The sequence below is a fragment of the Callorhinus ursinus genome, unplaced genomic scaffold, assembly GCF_003265705.2.
Source record: "Callorhinus ursinus isolate GAN/ISIS: 27379988/994484 unplaced genomic scaffold, GSC_fseal_2.0 scaffold12, whole genome shotgun sequence".
Lineage (NCBI taxonomy): Eukaryota > Metazoa > Chordata > Mammalia > Carnivora > Otariidae > Callorhinus > Callorhinus ursinus.
Genome location: NW_027397074.1, coordinates 78,528,084 through 78,545,135, shown reverse-complemented (window position 1 = coordinate 78,545,135; position 17,052 = coordinate 78,528,084). Strand labels below are relative to the sequence as shown.

General features: G+C 50.4%; 1 protein-coding gene across 1 annotated transcript in view; it reads right to left on the bottom strand.

The window, feature by feature from the left end:
• Positions 1 to 1,279: 1,279 nt before the first annotated feature.
• Positions 1,280 to 17,052, bottom strand: part of TMEM178B (transmembrane protein 178B) — a 336,563-nt gene continuing 320,790 nt past the window's right edge. Inside the window, exon 4 of the mRNA XM_025854845.2 lies at positions 1,280 to 3,843. Coding sequence (XP_025710630.1) covers positions 3,593 to 3,843 — 251 coding nt within the window. The 3' untranslated portion in view covers positions 1,280 to 3,592. The remainder of the gene's footprint in view (positions 3,844 to 17,052) is intronic.

The following is a 17,052-nucleotide window of genomic DNA, read 5'->3' as shown; positions in this document are numbered from 1 at the left end:
GAGGAAGGTGGCTGCTTGGAGTGTGAGAATGAGCCCCTCTGGGGACAAATGCCTGAACTCTTTTAATCAACTACTTCAAGTTGATGCAGAAAGAAAGTGGAAGTGAGTGGAGGGAGAGGAAAAGGAAACATGGAGAAACCAAAGCTCCAAAATGGGGAGAGAAAGACACAGGACCTCTTTCCAGGCCGACACTCCACTTTCCTGAATCCCCAGTCTCATAGGGTAAGGGAGGAAATGAAAGCTGAAATGGGCCCCACGCTTAAGGCTGATTCGCACGGAGCTCAAAACACATCCATGGTCAGAGAACTTGCACGCACACCTGTTAAGGAATTTGAACTGACCTGGGGTCAGGGCTGGGGCTTTAATGAGGCTGCTAACCCTAAATCCCATCCGAAGGTTGGGTTCTACTATGAGGTGAAGTTGGCAGAGGCTCCTTCTTCCTTCTCCCTCCCCCCTCCCTTTCTTCTTCCTCAGCCAGGCCACTGCCTCAGCAATACCACGGGGCGGCAGGTCTTAACCTGGACCCCTAGGTTGGAGGGATCGAGCCCACCCAGGCAAGGACCTGCCATCTGTACGGGGCTTCCATCCTGACCACGTGGCTTAGGCTTTTTATTGGCCCCAAGCAGGATCAGACCTCAGAGTGAATCTGTTCCTATCTGGCTGGCTCAATGCTCCCGTTCTCCTGTTGGTGAGGTAAGCCCAGGTGGTTGACTTCTTTCTTAGGAATCTCTTAACATTTCAGGAAGGTTTTGAAGGGACACAATAAGCGGTATTAAGGGTCGATTCTAAAGATGAGTAGCTGAAAAGAGTGGCTGATCCATTTATGGCAAGCATGGGACAAAAAAAAGAAGATATAAATAGTCACAGTTCGGTGAGGCAGTATCTTCAAACATGGCTACTTAAGAAAAGTTTAAACGATATCAAGTTGCCCCCTCTAGAAATGCTTTCCCCATTTTCCTGCTGGGAAACAGGTGGAGTTTGGGTCTGGTCACAGACAAGCCCTCTGTTCCCCAAACAGACGCTCATGGACACCTGCCCCTCCCTGCTTGGTGGAGCCCACTCAAGACACTTGGAAGAAAGATACAAGGCCTCTCAGTCTGGGATGCTTCTCAATTTTCCTCAAGCCCTAGTATGCCTCGAAGGGGGAAATCTAACTCTTCAAGAAAAATTTTCTTTAAATTCCACATACAATAGAAAAATTGGGTTTTCCTGAAAATGGTTTCTCTTCTCACAGAATAAATCCTTTATTTTAAAAATCCTTAGAAGCCCAATCGGAAGGTAATAGCATTTCCTGCTCCACACCTCATCCCACATCTCTCGGCACACCCTTACAAGGGGCACGCACACATGAGACCTTTTGCAGAAGCTGCCCCGTGTTGCCGGGAAGGAAGCCTTGAGTAGTACATCCAAACCCGCGCCCGGGTTATATTGATACAAACACACAGAAAATGCACCAGAGGGCTACGCATATACAGACACCCACATTCAGGCCATTCATGCACATGGGATGTCCTATCTGGATGTGAATTACACACACCACACACACACACTCACACTGACACACACAGACAGAGTCAGAAAGAGCAGATGAGGAGACAGGCAGGACTGGTAGCCTGGTGGACAGAAGAGGGAGAGGTGGTTAGTAGGTGAGGGAAGGTGGGACTGGTAGGAAGATAGATCAGAAGACAGGTAGACGAAACAGGTGCTTGGATGGGAAGGAAGGCTGTTGGAGCCTGCTGTTGGCAAAGTGCCCCGAGCACTCTTCATTATGAAGCAACTGAATTCTCAGCTGCATGGTTTGACCCATGACTGTGCAGCTCGGGGATTCACTCTTTGCCTCCCCAGGGCTGCGCAGCCCCCGCAAGGTCCCCGAGGTGACTGTCAGCTGCTCCTGCCCACTCTTCCCAGCAGATGCTCGTCCCTACAGCTTCCACGACTCTGGCTGACTTCGTGGTTCGCCAACACCTGCGGGGCCAATTGGCTCAAATGAGCCCGAGACACTGGGCTGGACTTATGCCACCTCTGTTTGGGGGCTAGCCACTACGACAGCTATTAGGGGATGCATGGCCTTGAATATCAAGAGGAAAAGGAAGAAGATGGAAAGAGTCAAGAGTTCTCCATTAATTTACACAATATCATACAAACTCGAGCCCATGGGACATGGAGGTGCTCTCTCTGCATGTGACCCATTTTCTTTCATCTGTACAGAGGTCGCCCCTAGGAGAGGGGTAGATGTCCAGTGACAAAGGACAGCTTCCACGATGGGGAGTGAAGGTCTGGTTTGGTTTGGTACGTACTTGTACAACAGCAACAGAGGCAACGTTCCTTCTCCCTCCTGAACAGTGCTCCCCCTCTTCTCTCATGGCTTTGGTGCCCAGCTTTGTCTTGAACTTCCAGATTCACAGGACTAAATCCTGCGGCATCCCAGAACTGTGATGTGAAGGACCACGGGGCCCTCTGAGGCCCAATGGGTTTGTTCTTGGTTCTGCCCTCTGGGAATTTCAGCTGCACATTACAAATAATAGAAAAATACAACACAAACGCTAAAACCAGAACATCCACCACACGCACACACGCCAGGGATCCGAAGCTACGGAGCGGGCACCCGCACTGGCTTGCCCCTTCGTTATTCTCCCTTGGTCTTGGGCCTCCGCCCTGGGCCGCAAAACCACCACAAATGATGGAGACAATAGTCATGATGCAGTATTTCCATTTTAAAAGGTGAAAAGGAAAAAAAGGAAACCACCGGGAGTCATCTTGCATGCACACGCGCGCACGCACACACACACACACGCGCACACGCACACGTCACAGCGTTACTCCAAGGCTCCAGTCTGCCTGAGCAGGACGGCAGGTGTGGTCAGGGGCAGGGCGGCCTCTTGTTTAACTGGGTATAAGGCAGCTGGAAGGTAAGACTGGGTTTTCTGAGCATCCACTGAAGTGTCCTTTTATTGACGTGGATTTGCCTCTCAGCACATTGTTCTCTCCCCCTTCCCACCTCTAAAGCTTGGTCCAAAAGTTTGGCAATGAAGAGAAAACTTCCTTCTCACGCTGTTTTCTCTTCCACTTCTCGTGTGTCGCTGGTGGGCCAGGAAGGGAACCAGAACAGGAAGGTCAAGAGAAGTGGCTCTGCAAATGACCTCAAAGATCTGGTTACATTCTATGAACTACGCACAGGCTTTGTTTCTCTGTGATATGATCGGTGTTGGGGTGGTGTCCTCACTGCGGGCCCAATGGACGGCACCACCTTCTCTACATCCGTGCCGCTTCAGACACCACTGGCGACATGTCCCTTCCCGGCCCACCACCCCATCCTTGTGAGGGACGGGAATCAGGACACTACCACGGGGGGGTGATGTTCGTTCTGTCTTCAAGAAACCATGGAGCCAAAAGTTAAGAAGGGATGGAAGAGCCACATGACGGGAACGCTTTCCCCATCCTGGAGATGAGGCAACACAAAGTCCGACGAGATGCGGGTGCCTGGGCCAACTCAACTCTACCTTGGCACTGGCATCATCTTGAGTTAGTTTTGTTTTATATATGTATATTATATATATATTTATATATATATATATATGTATGGGTTTGTTTTTTAGCACACTGTCCCATTCTCGGGTCTGGATTTAGGGCAGTTGGTCCTCGGGACAGGTTGGACAGAAGGGGCCAAGGTACAGAAGAATCCCGAGATTAGTGTGAGGCCCAGGCCCCCCCACGCACAGAACATGGACCATCCGTAGCCGTGGCTGATGTCATCGGGGAGTCCATACAGGTAGCGTGGGTAGCGTGACAGCTCGAAGTTGATTCCAGCCACACAGGTGCACAGTGAAATGATGCAGAAGGTTCCTGGAGGGCGAGGGAGGGAACACAGGGCGAGGGAGAGGGAGAGGGGGGAGAAGAGGGAAGGGGGGAGGGAGAGAGAGAGAGAGAGAGAGAGAAAGAGAGAGAGAGAAGTGAGGTTGGCGGCATTTTCAATTCTCTTGAGTAGGAAAGATGAGAAGACCCAGGTACAAGGCACCTGCAAACCAGATCAATATCTGGAAATATTCACAGAGAGGAGACTAGCGTGAAGAGATCATGGCTTCCTTGCTCTCCAAGAATTGCCTGGTCTTGGAAAAACTTGGCAAGTCTCTCCTGTGGGAAAATACTAAATGAGTACCACAGTAGAGTCTCATGTAGGGTGTGTAGTGGGGCAGAAGAAGGGGATTCAATTCATTTTTCTAAAGCACTGAAAATTCAGTCTTTTTTGGGGAGACACAAAAAACACCGCCCCTCTCCCGTTTGCTACTTTTTTAAAGAGAAAAACTATCTCTATTCTCTCCTACATAAAATGTTCTTATACAACACTGGGTTTTCCTTCTCCTGCAAGACAACATTCCCCAAAGCGTTCTCCGTGGAACACTGACCCTAGGAGATATTCCTTTACAAAGTGGCAGCAGAGTCCAAATCTCCGGGAAACTCTCTACGCAACTTCTCGCCTGTGAAGATTTATCACCCACAGTAGCATGAGCTCATGCATCTAACCTAGCCGTATGAGTATTTCACAAACTTAGTGAACGAGGGGAACTCCTCTTTAAAAAAAAAAAAATGACTCCTAGGAACCTTCAATGAGAAGGCTGCTTTAAGACATAGAATGTTATAAAAATGAGAATTATAAACCCATTTTTAACCATTAGAGATAAGTGGCATCCCCAAAATGAGTTCAAGAGCTTTTCTCAATATTGGCTGTGTCTCACGGCCCTTCTGACAGCCCTGATAGGGGAGGAAGGACCTGTGAAGTCTGAGAAGGCTGGGTTGGGTTGGCGGAAGGAAGAATTTTAGGGGGTGGGAACAAGAGTACGGGGCATTATAATTATATTTATTATAAGACCTCCTGCTTCCTGATGGTCAAGTTTCTTGAAGATCCGACCTCATCTATTGCAGGCCTCAGGCCCACGAGCGTGTGATCATTTCAATGTCCACAGTGGCGGCTTGTCCCTGTCCCCATTTGATTGAAGAAATTGAGGCCCAGAGAGGTTAAACCATCTGTCTGAAATCACACAACTAGTAACCGGTAGACCCAGGCTATGAACTCGGGCAGGCTAGTTCCAGAGCGTGCAGTCTCATCCTCTGTGCTAAGTCAGGCAAGGTGGGTCCCTCCCGTTATGTACCTGGGCTCAAGATGAATTCTCTACCACTCTGTCTGCGATAGGGTAGTCTGGAGGCTTGGACGGCTTGTTAAAGCAGAGGGCTGGGCCCTACCCCCCCCCCCCCCCCCCCCCCAGTTTCTGGTTAGTAGGCCTGGTATGGGAGAGGCCCTGAGAATTTGGATTTTTAACAAGGTCTTGGGTGATGTTGATGCTGCTGGTCCAGTGACTACACTTTGGGACCACTAAGTCGGGAAAAGGTTTTAGTAGAGAATGATGAAACTTAATAGTCCAAAGTTCAGAGGACAGAGGGGAAAAAATTACAAATGAGCAATACAAGTGAAAAATGCTCAATTTTGCCAATAACCAAAGACTTGAAAAATAAAACTGTAGTAACAGAACATAATCAAATCAGCTGAGTTTTGGTTTTTGTTTTGCTTTGTTTTTTAATGATAATTTCCAAAACTAGTGAGGGAGCAGTAACATGGACCAACACATGGACTCCAGGGGAAGTAAGTGTAAGCTGGTATTTCCTTACAGGAAAGTGATCCTCAAAATATTCGCACCTTTGACTTAGTGATTTCATTTTGGATTAAGAAAGGAATCCCACCTGGGAACAAAGATGTCACTATAAAGATGTGCATGTGGTGAAGGGTGCTTCTGACACGTGGCCGTTGGAGGGGGAGCCAGCGTGAGCCCCAGGTACCCAGTGAACACTGCTCTTTGAGCTGAGAGGTCCAAGCTTTCTGCAGAGTGACTGAAGGTGTTGAGTTCCTCTGGCAGCTCTGATCTGCACTCCCAAAGACCACTAAGGAGCCTGCTGCAAGGGCCAGGAGGAAGGGAGGTGGGGGCTGGCGTGGAGGGAGCAGGGCGCAGTGAGTAACTGTTCAGTGAACATTCCTTATGGAGGCGACCAAAAGCCATGCACTTAGGATGACCTGGGCTCAGGTGCCCCAGGTATAAAACGTGTGTGTACGTGTGCATGCACATTTGTTTCTGTGTACGGATAGGCGCTTGTGTATGTATCTGTGCACAGTGCGTGTGTGTGTGTGTGTGTGTGTGTGTGTGTGTGCCCAAGCATGCACAAACACAGATGGCACCATCACTGCCTGAACAGGGGTCCCAAAGTTCGGGGAGTTACGAAGCAGCCCTGCCCCTCCTGCTGTGCACTGGGGTTCAGACGGAATTCTATGGTGTCCACGGTGGATTAGGTCCCACCTTGGTCCTGTGGAGTCAGCATCTCCCGGGGCAGAGGTTGGGGGGAATCTTTTGGTTTCAAAAGTCCCTCAGCTGATTTCTGTCGATCAAGCTGGTGAGACCCTCACATTAGGGCAGAGGGCCTTTGTGTAACAGAGCCGGGTGAAGGAAGCAGCAGAGGTGGTGCAGAAGGAAGGCGCAGCCTGTGGGGCGTGGCCAGAGAGAAAGTGACAGGCTGCAAGTGCAAATAATCCACATTCCAACAAACCAGAGCTGGCCTGCTGTGCCTCAAGTATGCTTCTTTCACTGCCTGGTTCCGGAACCTGAGTATGCAGATATCATTTACTAAAATTTAGATGTAGGACAGGAAGTGTGTGAGTGTGTGCATGCATGCGTGCGTGCTGAGGTCAAATCTGAGCTGCCCTTGGAAGACACTCGGAACCATGGATCTGGAGCCTGATAGAAAGTTCTGAGCTAGAGGGGCGCCTGGGTGGCTAAGCATCCAACTCTTCGTTAAGCATCTGACTCTTGGTTTCGGCTCAGGTCATGGTCTCAGGGTCATGGGATCCAGCCCTGTGTCGGGCTCTGCACGCAGCTCACAGTCTGCTTGAGATTCTCCCTCCCTCCCCCTGTACCAGTTCCCCTGCTCGTGCTCTCTCTCTAAAATAAATGAATAAAATCTTAAAAAAAAAAAGTTCTGAGCTAGAGATGTGGACTGAATCTTATACGTTGAAGCTGTGCGTGTGAGGAAGTCACCCAAGGACTTTATATAAATCGTATCTACATAGGATGCTTTAAAAAATGGAGACATTTCTTCCCATCCAAAGGTGCTCTATCCTCCTGATTAAATCCAGTGATTTGTTCTGGGGGAGAAGGTTGACCTCCAGAACTTTTGATCTTCCCAAGTTGCCCGTAGCTGCAAAAGCTCGCTATCTACTGCTTTAACGGTGTGTTCTGCCAAGTTCTGCAAGGACAGGACAGAAAAGATGTGCTTGATAAATCGAGAGTAAGGAGATGAGGTCCGTGTGGACCTGATTATCAATTGGAAATGGCCCAGCTTATTGACAGAATACATCTTGTTGTGTTATGTTAATGGAGTTAATTGGGGGATCTTCCTGCCTTACCTTCCTGACAATTGTCCTGTGACTTTGGAATCTTTTTAAAGTTTCTGTTCGTTAGCTCTTGTCAATATTCCCCTCGATGGGGGAACACTTCTAGGGCCCTCACCAAAGCCAGCCCTCTGAGACAGTCATCTAAGCTACTTGTTGGGAAGTTCTGTGTGACTAAGAGGGCAGAGCTGGAGCACGTGCTGTTAGCTTCCACATGACGCTGCTGTTGTCCGTTACGATCGAGGACTGATCATTTTACATACTTCTGCGCTTCTAGATTCAAACTTGAAAATGTGTATTAAGAATTAGAAATGAAAATACGCAGGGGCGCCTGGGTGGCTCAGTCGGTTGAGTGGTCGGCTCTCGATTTCGGCTCAGGTCATGATCTCAGGGTTCTGGGATCAAGCCCCCTGTTGGGCTCCGTGCTCAGCAGGGAGTCTGCTTGGGATTCTCTCTCTCCCTCTCTCTGCCCCTCCCCCCTGCTTGTGCGCGTGCTCTCTCTCTCTCAAATAAATAAATCTTAAAAAAGAAAAGACATGGATATATGCAGGTATATGGTGGATCCTCGCTAAATGGACTAAATGGATAACTTGTTGCCATGCTTGTCAGCAGCGTCCTCTGACAACCCACCTCAAGGCGGACTTTGACCAGAGTCCCGGAGAGTGGAGAATGTGATGGGGGACAATGGTGGGCGAGGACCCTGCCCGACCCAGTTTTTTCAGGTGAGGAACGCAACTCTTAGACCTGTAAACCGGTGACTAACTGGGGGGTGTGGGGTGCAGAATGCCCCCCACCCCTTGCTGTCACCACAGCTCTCGGGTTCTCTGGTGGAACTACCACGGATGCTGAAAGCCTTTGTGGAAACCCTGCCTCAGCTGAAGGACGGTGGCCTCCTCTTCATTCACCCAAAGAACAGTGTGAGGTCCTCCACTCCCCCCGCCGCCCCCGCCCCCCGCCACAGCAGCAGACCGGAGCCTGTGGGGCTAGGTCTTCAGGATCTGTCATTTTATTCTCCACGAGCAGTTACTGAGACCTAAGTGAGGATCCAAGGAATAATACATAGTCACATCCTCTTAATAATTCCCCCCATGGCTTGCGGTTTGGGCCTAATTCCAATCAGACTCCAAGACTAACTATAGTCAGAGTACAGCAGTTACGTGAAAAGAAGTCTGCCCCAAGCCCTTCCTTCCGGAGCCAGGCTCTGCTGTGTGCTCCGGACCTGGCTGTGAGAAGCGGCAGGTGTCATGCAGGGTTCTGAAAGGATGGAACAGGATTCCCCCCAGGTGGTACACAGAAGGGGGTCCTCCCCTGGTCTGGAGAGCGTCCCTCCCTCACCCTCAGCGCCCCTCTGTCCCAGGTCTCTACGAAGAGATGAGAAGGCATGCCCACATACCACCGTCCCTGTGCCTCTCAGCTCCAAAACGCTCACTGCTCTAGCCTAGTCCAGCGTCTGTCCTTTACTACGTGAGCTGCTGTAACAAGCCCCTGCTAGCTTGCCTTCTGTTCTTGCTCCCGTAGAGTAGCCAGCGATATTTTTAAAATTTAATCAGATCAGAATTCTCTCCCTTGCTTACAACCCTCCAATAAGCTTCCTATCACACTCAGAACGAAACCCACACACCTTACCCGAGTGGACCCTGCCTCCCTATCTGGCCTCATTTCTCACCTTGACTCCTCAAATGTCATCCTCCCAGAGACATCCTCCCTGGCCTCCTCCTAAAATAGTGCCTCCCCCAGTGGTTTTCCAGCTGTTGTCTCAGGAGCTGTCCCTGGGAGAGGGAGAAGAGGCTCCAGCTCTCTCTCCTCTCTTTGGCCAGAATAGCCCTGCTTTGATCTGTATCCGTGTGAAATTTCATTTGAAGAAAGGAGTCCAGTGATTTCAACATTTTTGAAAAGCACCGGGGCTTGTCCATTTGCAAGGGGACCTCACAGAGGCCATTACAGGGACTAAGCATTGGAGAGTAAAGTCTGATGGGCTGCTCCCATGGTTGCAAGTCTACGCCTTTGGCAGAAAAAGCTAATCAGTCTCAGCCCTCACTGCTGCTGGTCCTGGGAGGGGCCTCAGACTCCGACTCAGCCCTGCCCCTCCAGGCAGCCCCAAGTAGCCAGCCGGATGGAAGGAGAAGTGAAATCTAATTGCCCTTCTCTGTGCCAGGACCCTCACTCGCATGGACTCCGGAGCTCAGGAAGTCCAGCCAGAAGAGATGCAGACGACAGGCTGTGCTGGGAGATCCTCCGGCTCCGAGAGAACAGCAGCCTCCAGACCCCTCTAGTGTCCCTGCTTGCGAACCCCACCTGGGAGTGGGAAGGATGGCCAACAGGCGGAAGGAACGAGACAAACATAATGCTTCCTTCTGGTTCTTCAAACACGCCACCTGCTTCCTCTGATGAAGCTGCCACCTGAAGCTCTTCAGGACTCACGACTTTGCAAACCCACAGCCCTGGCCTGGTCCCACCGGTCTGTGTCCCATGGGCCGCGGCTGAGGAGGACAGGGCCTGCGGGGCTCCTGGGCTGCTGCCCACTCCATCGCCAGCCCCCTCCGCTCCAGGCACAGCTGAGGCTCGAGTGGGGGTGGGAGAGGAACCGGTTTGCACGCCCGCCTGCCAGCTCCCAGCTCCCGTTCCAACACCAAACACAGCTTTCCCCATCCACCTCCTCCACATCGCTGTCATCTCTAATTAGCGCTTCCCGGGTTGCCAGATATTAGATTCCAGGCCCCCCCCCACCAGACCCCACCCCCGAGTTTCAGTTTCTCAGCTGTTTGATGACTTCCCCCTGCTTGGTATCTCCTCCCTCAGTTTCCCAGCTGCCCCTTGATCGCGGCTTCGTGCCACCTCTCTGTCCCGCCCCGTCTCCTGCAGGGGCTTCTCATCCTCCTTTCGTCTTGGCAGACTTGAGGTTCCCAAGCTCTCGTCCCACGTAACACACTCCTTCGGGCCACTTCACCCTCTTCTCTGATTGGAGATGCCACCTCTCTGACTGGAGATGCCACCGCTACGTGATGGAGTCACAGGATCGTGTGGTATTATTTGATATCCTATGCTCCGTAATTATGTGTCCCCAACCCCCAGCGACACAGAATGGTCAAGGTATAGCCCTGGCTACACACAGGTTTCCAGCGCTTTCCCCACAAACCCCAATTCCCTTAAGCTCCTGACTTCTTTACTCTTTCCAAATCTTGCTTCCCTAGTAGGGTGACCATCCATCCTCGTTTGCCTGGGGGTTGGTACTGGGGGTGGGGGTGTGGCCCTGGAATGTGGGATTTTCATCCTAAAACTGGAAAGTCCTGGGCTACGTGGGACAGATCAGTCACCCTTGCAGGTTCCTTCACTGTCCTTCACTCCGGCGCCCTTCGGTGGTACTGCCACAGGGACTGATGAATCCTTGCTTGTAAGTTAAATTGACCATCATGTCCTCACCCAGCGAGGAGGGACACGTGGATGCCTGGAATGTGTTGCTTATGTTGAGACATGCCACACTGGGGTTACATGGTTTTGGGGCAGCTAACTCCTCTACCACCCTGAAATGTCACCAAGGAACACTTAATCAGCAGCCCCCAAATGGTCCCACCCCAGGACCACCTTAACGCTCAATAGTCTTAGAGCCAATATTTAGAGTCCTGGTGTTAACCCCCTGCTCAGCCCACTCCTGAGCACGGAATGCAGGTGTGTGAGGTGTGGGCAGGGCCTCCCGTGGGGCCGCTGCTATATGAGCACACACAGGATGGCGGGGGTATGATCCCCTTCAGGGATTGTCCGAGAAGCCGTGTGAGTAATGCCCCAGCAATGGACCCTGTGTACAAAGAGCATCAACACTGCGGTCTCAGGTTAGGCAGCAAAAATGCTCTTCCTAATTCAAGAAGCCATCAGCCAGGAAACCGAGAGCTTCGAGAAGGTTCTCACAGGAATGCAGGGCAGTTATATATTGTGTGCACAGGCACTTTCCCAAATATCCATTCCTTAGGTGACCAACTGGTACCCAAAACTTCACTGGAGTATCATTCCTGCAGCTCTCTAGGGTAGGAAATCCATCTGCGTGACATTTTCTGCTCCTGGGAAGGAGGAATGACGTCTGTGTATCCCCAGCCCTCGCTCGTCCGTTCCCTTGTTGCTTCGTGGCCAAAGGGCCTCTGTTCTGACCCGAGCCCACCAGCGTGCTGCAAAGCGGTGGCTGCAGACGTGCCCTTGTGGGCGTGCGCATCAGGGGTCAGGGACGTCTAAGCAGCAGTCCCAGTCCTCCCTCACACATTCCCCTGCGAGCCCCCTCTGGTCTTTAACACCATAAAGAAGCAAATTGGCAAACAGAAAAAGGGTTCTTCCTCCTCCAACAGCAGCGTCTGCATCCTAGGAAGCTGATGTATACTAAGCCCTTCCTTTGCAGAGATTAAATGCCTCGGCAGCATTTAGCTCTCAAGAGCACTTTATAGCTTTGCTCAGACCTGCACGGAATATAAATTACTGTTGAATTATACACCATTGCATCAGCAGCAGCCAACAGGCAGCCCACGTGGGGTTTCACATCCAAGGTGCCTTAGGGGTTTGTTGAGATGAGGCATGGAGCAGTGACAGGCTCCGAGAACACCCTGCAAGGCATGGTGCCCTGAGTTTGGACAAAATCATCCATCATTCTGCAAACTCCGCAAACGCTCTAGGCGGAGACACTGCAGAAGTGCCGCCCCCCCACCCCCCCCACCCCAGGCAAGCAGGGTGCGTCTACGTGCTACAAGGCTGCTCTATGTCTAGGCATGCTTATACCCCCCTAATGCAACATCCCCAACTCCAGCACTGAAAGGAACTGGCCCATGCATACAGCTTGGCATTGGTTCTCAAGACAACGCTTCCAGATTCCCAACCTAGAACCTGGAGCCTTATGCCTTTGTTTTCACATACCCTGTAGGGTGGCCACCAAATCCGGAAGCACTGATGTCAGGGACAGAATTGTGGCCTCGAGAAATTCCTATGGTGCCGCCCTAACCCCTGTGCCTCAGAATGTGACCGTACAGAAGATAGGGCTGTCACAGAGCTAATAACGTTAAAACGAGGCTGTTGGGGAGGGGCTCCCTAATCCAAACTGACTGGTGTCCTTACAAGAGGAGGAGATGAGGACATACAAAGAGACACCAGACAGCTGCATGCACACGGGGAAGGCCAAGGGAAGAGGCAGCAGGAAGGTAGCCCGTCTGCCAGCCGAGGGAGAGGCCTCAGAGGAGACAACCCCGCTGATGCCTTGGTCTTGGACTTCCAGCCTCCGGAACTGTGGGAAAAGAAATTTCTCTTGGTTGAGCCACCCAGTCTATGGTTTTTTTTGTTTCGGCAGCCCTAGCAATCTAATGTAACAGGTGAATACATAATACATGGCTTATTACCATAACATTATAATCCATGATAAAATAAGGCCATCTTTGTTTCCAGACTTCATGGCCTCCCTGAGGCTACAACAGGTATCTAAACCTAGCCATAGGAAACAATAGCTGCTGGGCATCTTCTGGGGTTTTTCCCCATCTAGTCTTCCTCACCAACGTATCTATGCTTACTGCCACTCAGTACCCACCAATCCATTTTTTCTTTTGGGTATCGATTTAGATTTGATCACAACATCCATATCTCCGTGGCCTCTCCACCAAAGACAGAGCCTTCGCAAACTTGTGCAAACATCTCAAGGGCTAAGCAAATGGAAGAGGGTACTGGTGGTGTTCAAGTGCTTTTTGTGATGGGAATTTACTAAGGTCAAGGAACCTTTGTCCGATGTCCTTGACTGGACTTGGACATTTCCATCCTCCACCTGGTGTACGCAGAGTCCAGCTAGCCTTGATGGTCTAAGCCAAGTCCCATCTCTCAAGAAGCCTTCTCCGAGTGTGCCCAGCTCAAGATTATTCATATGTTTTCTGAATCCACAAAGTTTTTTGGCCTGGAACAGGTGACCTGACAATTATAGGGACCCCTTCTTGTTCTCTGTTTTAGTTTGTGTTCAGCTAGACCTCACTTTCTCCAGAACTGGCGTGGTAGTGATGTCTCCTTCAGCATCACACGCAGCACTGAGCACGAACTCCATGTCACTAGAAGAAATGGACTTCCAGGCTTTCGGGCTTTCAAGTGAAAATACGGGCTTTGAAACCTAGAGGGGAATGAAGTTGATGCCATGCCCTGTCCTCCCAACCTTTTCCTCCTCCTAAACCGTTCTGATGGCTGAGGGGTTTGTGCACCTGCCCGTGTGCGCATGCGTGCCCACGCACGTGCGCACCTACCCATGTTTCACTTGGCACCTTGGGTTTCAGGAAGCATTTTTATATTCACTGAAACTCTGCACTGGAATAATACCCTCTCTGCAGGATTATTTTGAAAAGCGATAATAAATGTGAAAAGGCTTACAGAAGTTGAAATTGCTTTCTATACATAAGGTATAATATTAGAAATGGAAGGCTTTAAGTGAGGGTGAGGAAAAACTGTTCTGGAGGACAAGAAAAAAATGAAGTTGCTGTTTTCCTCTCCATCACCCATTCCACGTTCCGCCCAGGCCCCGGCCCCGCCCCAGGGTAAATGCCACACCAGGAAGCAATTGCTCCCAGAGGAAGGACTCACTCAGGACTCTTGATTCTGTGGACTTTGTGGAACCAGAACCACAGGATTTGGAAGATCTCAGAATACATTTCTGAGACAGATCCTCCTCAGTAACGGAACTCATCTTCGGGCTCAGAGAGGTTACAGTGTCTAGCAAGGGTTACATGATGACATTGGTGGAGAAGCCTGTAAGCCTGTGGTTCAACCAGGATGGGTAAAAGGAAGCAGCCCCAATAGCAGTGTTGGGAATCCATATGTAACAGGAGCTGGGGACCTTTTCAAGCTGCCACAAAGCTTCTGACCTGGTTCCTCTGGCATATAGGGGCGGCGTCTAGAATTCTCCCACACTCATTTATTAAACACCTAGTATACAGTGGGCTGTTAAGAGTTATCTTTTTATCATTTTTAGTCAACACAGTACAGTTTCCTTTTTTTTTTTTTTTTTTGGTTAAAACACTACCACCATTCTTTCTCACAGGGAAGCCATTCTGAGATCCTACAGATTCATTCAGACATAGGCAGCTGACTCAAACCAAGTCTCAGGTGTTGTAACTTCTGTACCTCGAGGCCGTGATCACAAACGTGTGCAAATACGTGCGGCACAGAACATACATTATATGACCCACATGTAATCTCCAGTTAAATAATTTACTAGAGGTCCCAAAGCATACGCGACAGAGCAAATATCTGATTTTGCCGTAAAACCTGGACTGTTTGTTTGCAGAAACATCTGAGAACTATCCATTATACTTGCTCCCACTGCCCCCATTAAAAAAAAAATCCCCCAGAAAAAGTCACCACTGGCCCACTCCACTTTTGCCCACCTGCCCTGGGATATTTCATGCTTCATGGAGCAAAAAGTTGGGAAAATCAGAGGTGGGTGGTCTGTGGTGAGCTATGAGTTTTCCATATGATGGGCATCTGTGTATGCGTGAAGAGTTCTAGAAAGACAATGAACCAAGAGTACAGCATCACATCTTTCTCAATGTGAATCTTTGGAGCTTCCTATCCATCTGGGTCTTGGTTCAGAGCTGAGAATTGGTGGGATCCAACTGGCTTCCTAACTAAACTGAGAGTGGCATCTACAGCTGTGCAGAAAGGAACATTCTCAAGCTGTGAACAGTGAGCTTCCAAGAGTAAAGCCACTTAGCACATGCCATCTTCCTGCCGCTGCTTCTCTGTTCTCTCCTTCTCTTTGTAGGCCAACCCTTTCTGGTGGATGACAATGGTCCGCAGAGCAAACGTGGAGAATCTCTAGGGTGGAGGGCAATCTTGTCCTGGGTTTCTTGCTCGGGACAAGGCTGGAAGTAATTCAAAACCTGCTGCAGACCATCACTGATGCTACAGCTTCTTGGTTGCTCTGGTCATTGATCTTCCTAAGTAGTACACAAGCCACATCACCCCCCAGGGCCAGTAGGAAGCCCAGCACAAGTAGACCTATGATTACGTAGGAATTCCTGTCTTGGTGGTCTAAGGCTCTCCTGGCCCAGAGGTACACTAAGGCAGTCTACACCCACTTCCTGGTAGGAGAACTACAGCCAACGGGGATGTGCATGGTGGAAAGAGAACTCCACCAAGAATCAGGAAATCTGAGTTCTGGTCCCATCCCTGGCCCATGAAGTGGGCAGATCACCTCATCTCTGGCAGTGATCCCTCAACCATGCAATACACAGAGGGAGGGGCCAGATCTCTGTGATCCTTCCAGTTAAGTGATGCCCTGACTCTTGGTATGGGGGCAGGATGGTTCCATTCTCTCTGAGCTGCTCTAGGATGGGCTGCCAGTTATTCTGTCAAACACAAGCCACCTGGAGAGAAGACACTGCTTCTCACCTCCTGACATGCACAGAAGGGCGGCTGGATGAGACCATTAGATGTCATTACTCGACATCAGTGTGCATATGAGGCTCTGCTCTCAATTGCCTTGATTTTAAATGTGGAAGGATGGGGGCCCAGCTATTTGAGTGTCTGGAAGAAATTGGCTCCTGAAAGAAATCTCTCAGGCTTCTACCCTTTCCGATCCGAGCCAATGCCATGTTAATTAGGACAGGAAGAGGCATGGGGTGGTAGCCAGAAGATCAGGCAAGTTTGCCACCTGGTTTGGTTTATGTCTCCATATGCCTGGCACGTTTGTTAGCTTGGGCTGGCCTTCCTCTGAGCTGATGTCACCTCACCGCTGGGTCACTGAATACATATATAGTTTTATATGGATCAAATACTGATATGTAATATTTACAACGTGGCAGGCATTGTTGCAAGTGCTTTACACATGTTAGCTCTTTTAATCCTCCAAGCGACCTTATGAGGTGTGGGTAAGGAACGTGTGGCACAGAGAGGTTAAGGAGATTGCCCAAGGTCACACAGCTAGTGAGCACGGGAGCCAGGATTCAAATCCACGCCTTGGCCGCTTGTTATGTCGGCTCTCATTTTTCGTGCGTGTGGATGGTCTCTGGGGCTGGACTGTAAGCATTATAAGCAGAGAAGTCCTCTTCTTCCCCTATACACAGTGGTGCTTCAGGAAGACCCACCGACTAGGTTGGGAGAAGAACCTCCGTCGTGACCAAAGGCGGCCCCGAGGAGGTTCTGGGAACCACTCAGACTCATGGCTCAGATAATAAAACTCTCACTGCTGAATTCTTCAGAGAACTTGGAAGACCTTTCATAACCTGTACACAGCTTCATTCCTTACTTGTGCCACGGAGGGGGGTGAGCTCCTGCGGAGGAACAGGAGTTTCCTAGCAGGTGTAGGGTGGGGAGGTCTAGAAAGAAATGAATCAAGATCACAGCTTTAACTTTCTTTCAGTAAGACTGTAGCTTCGCAGCTGGCCAGAAGCTAAGTGGACAGAGCAAGCTGGTGGTCAGAAGAGGACCCCCAGCAGCTCAGTGTGGACCCCAGCCCATGGAAAGGGTCCTCCCCTCCCATCAGCTCCTCCTGGCTCATCCATGGGTCTCAGCCTGGGCACCTCTTTCCACCTCTCTTTTCTCCTGGAGATTTGGGGGATGATAATTACTCATCTTGGCTTTCCAAACTCATACTCTCGTGAGAAAAGAGTCACAGAAAGGAGGCC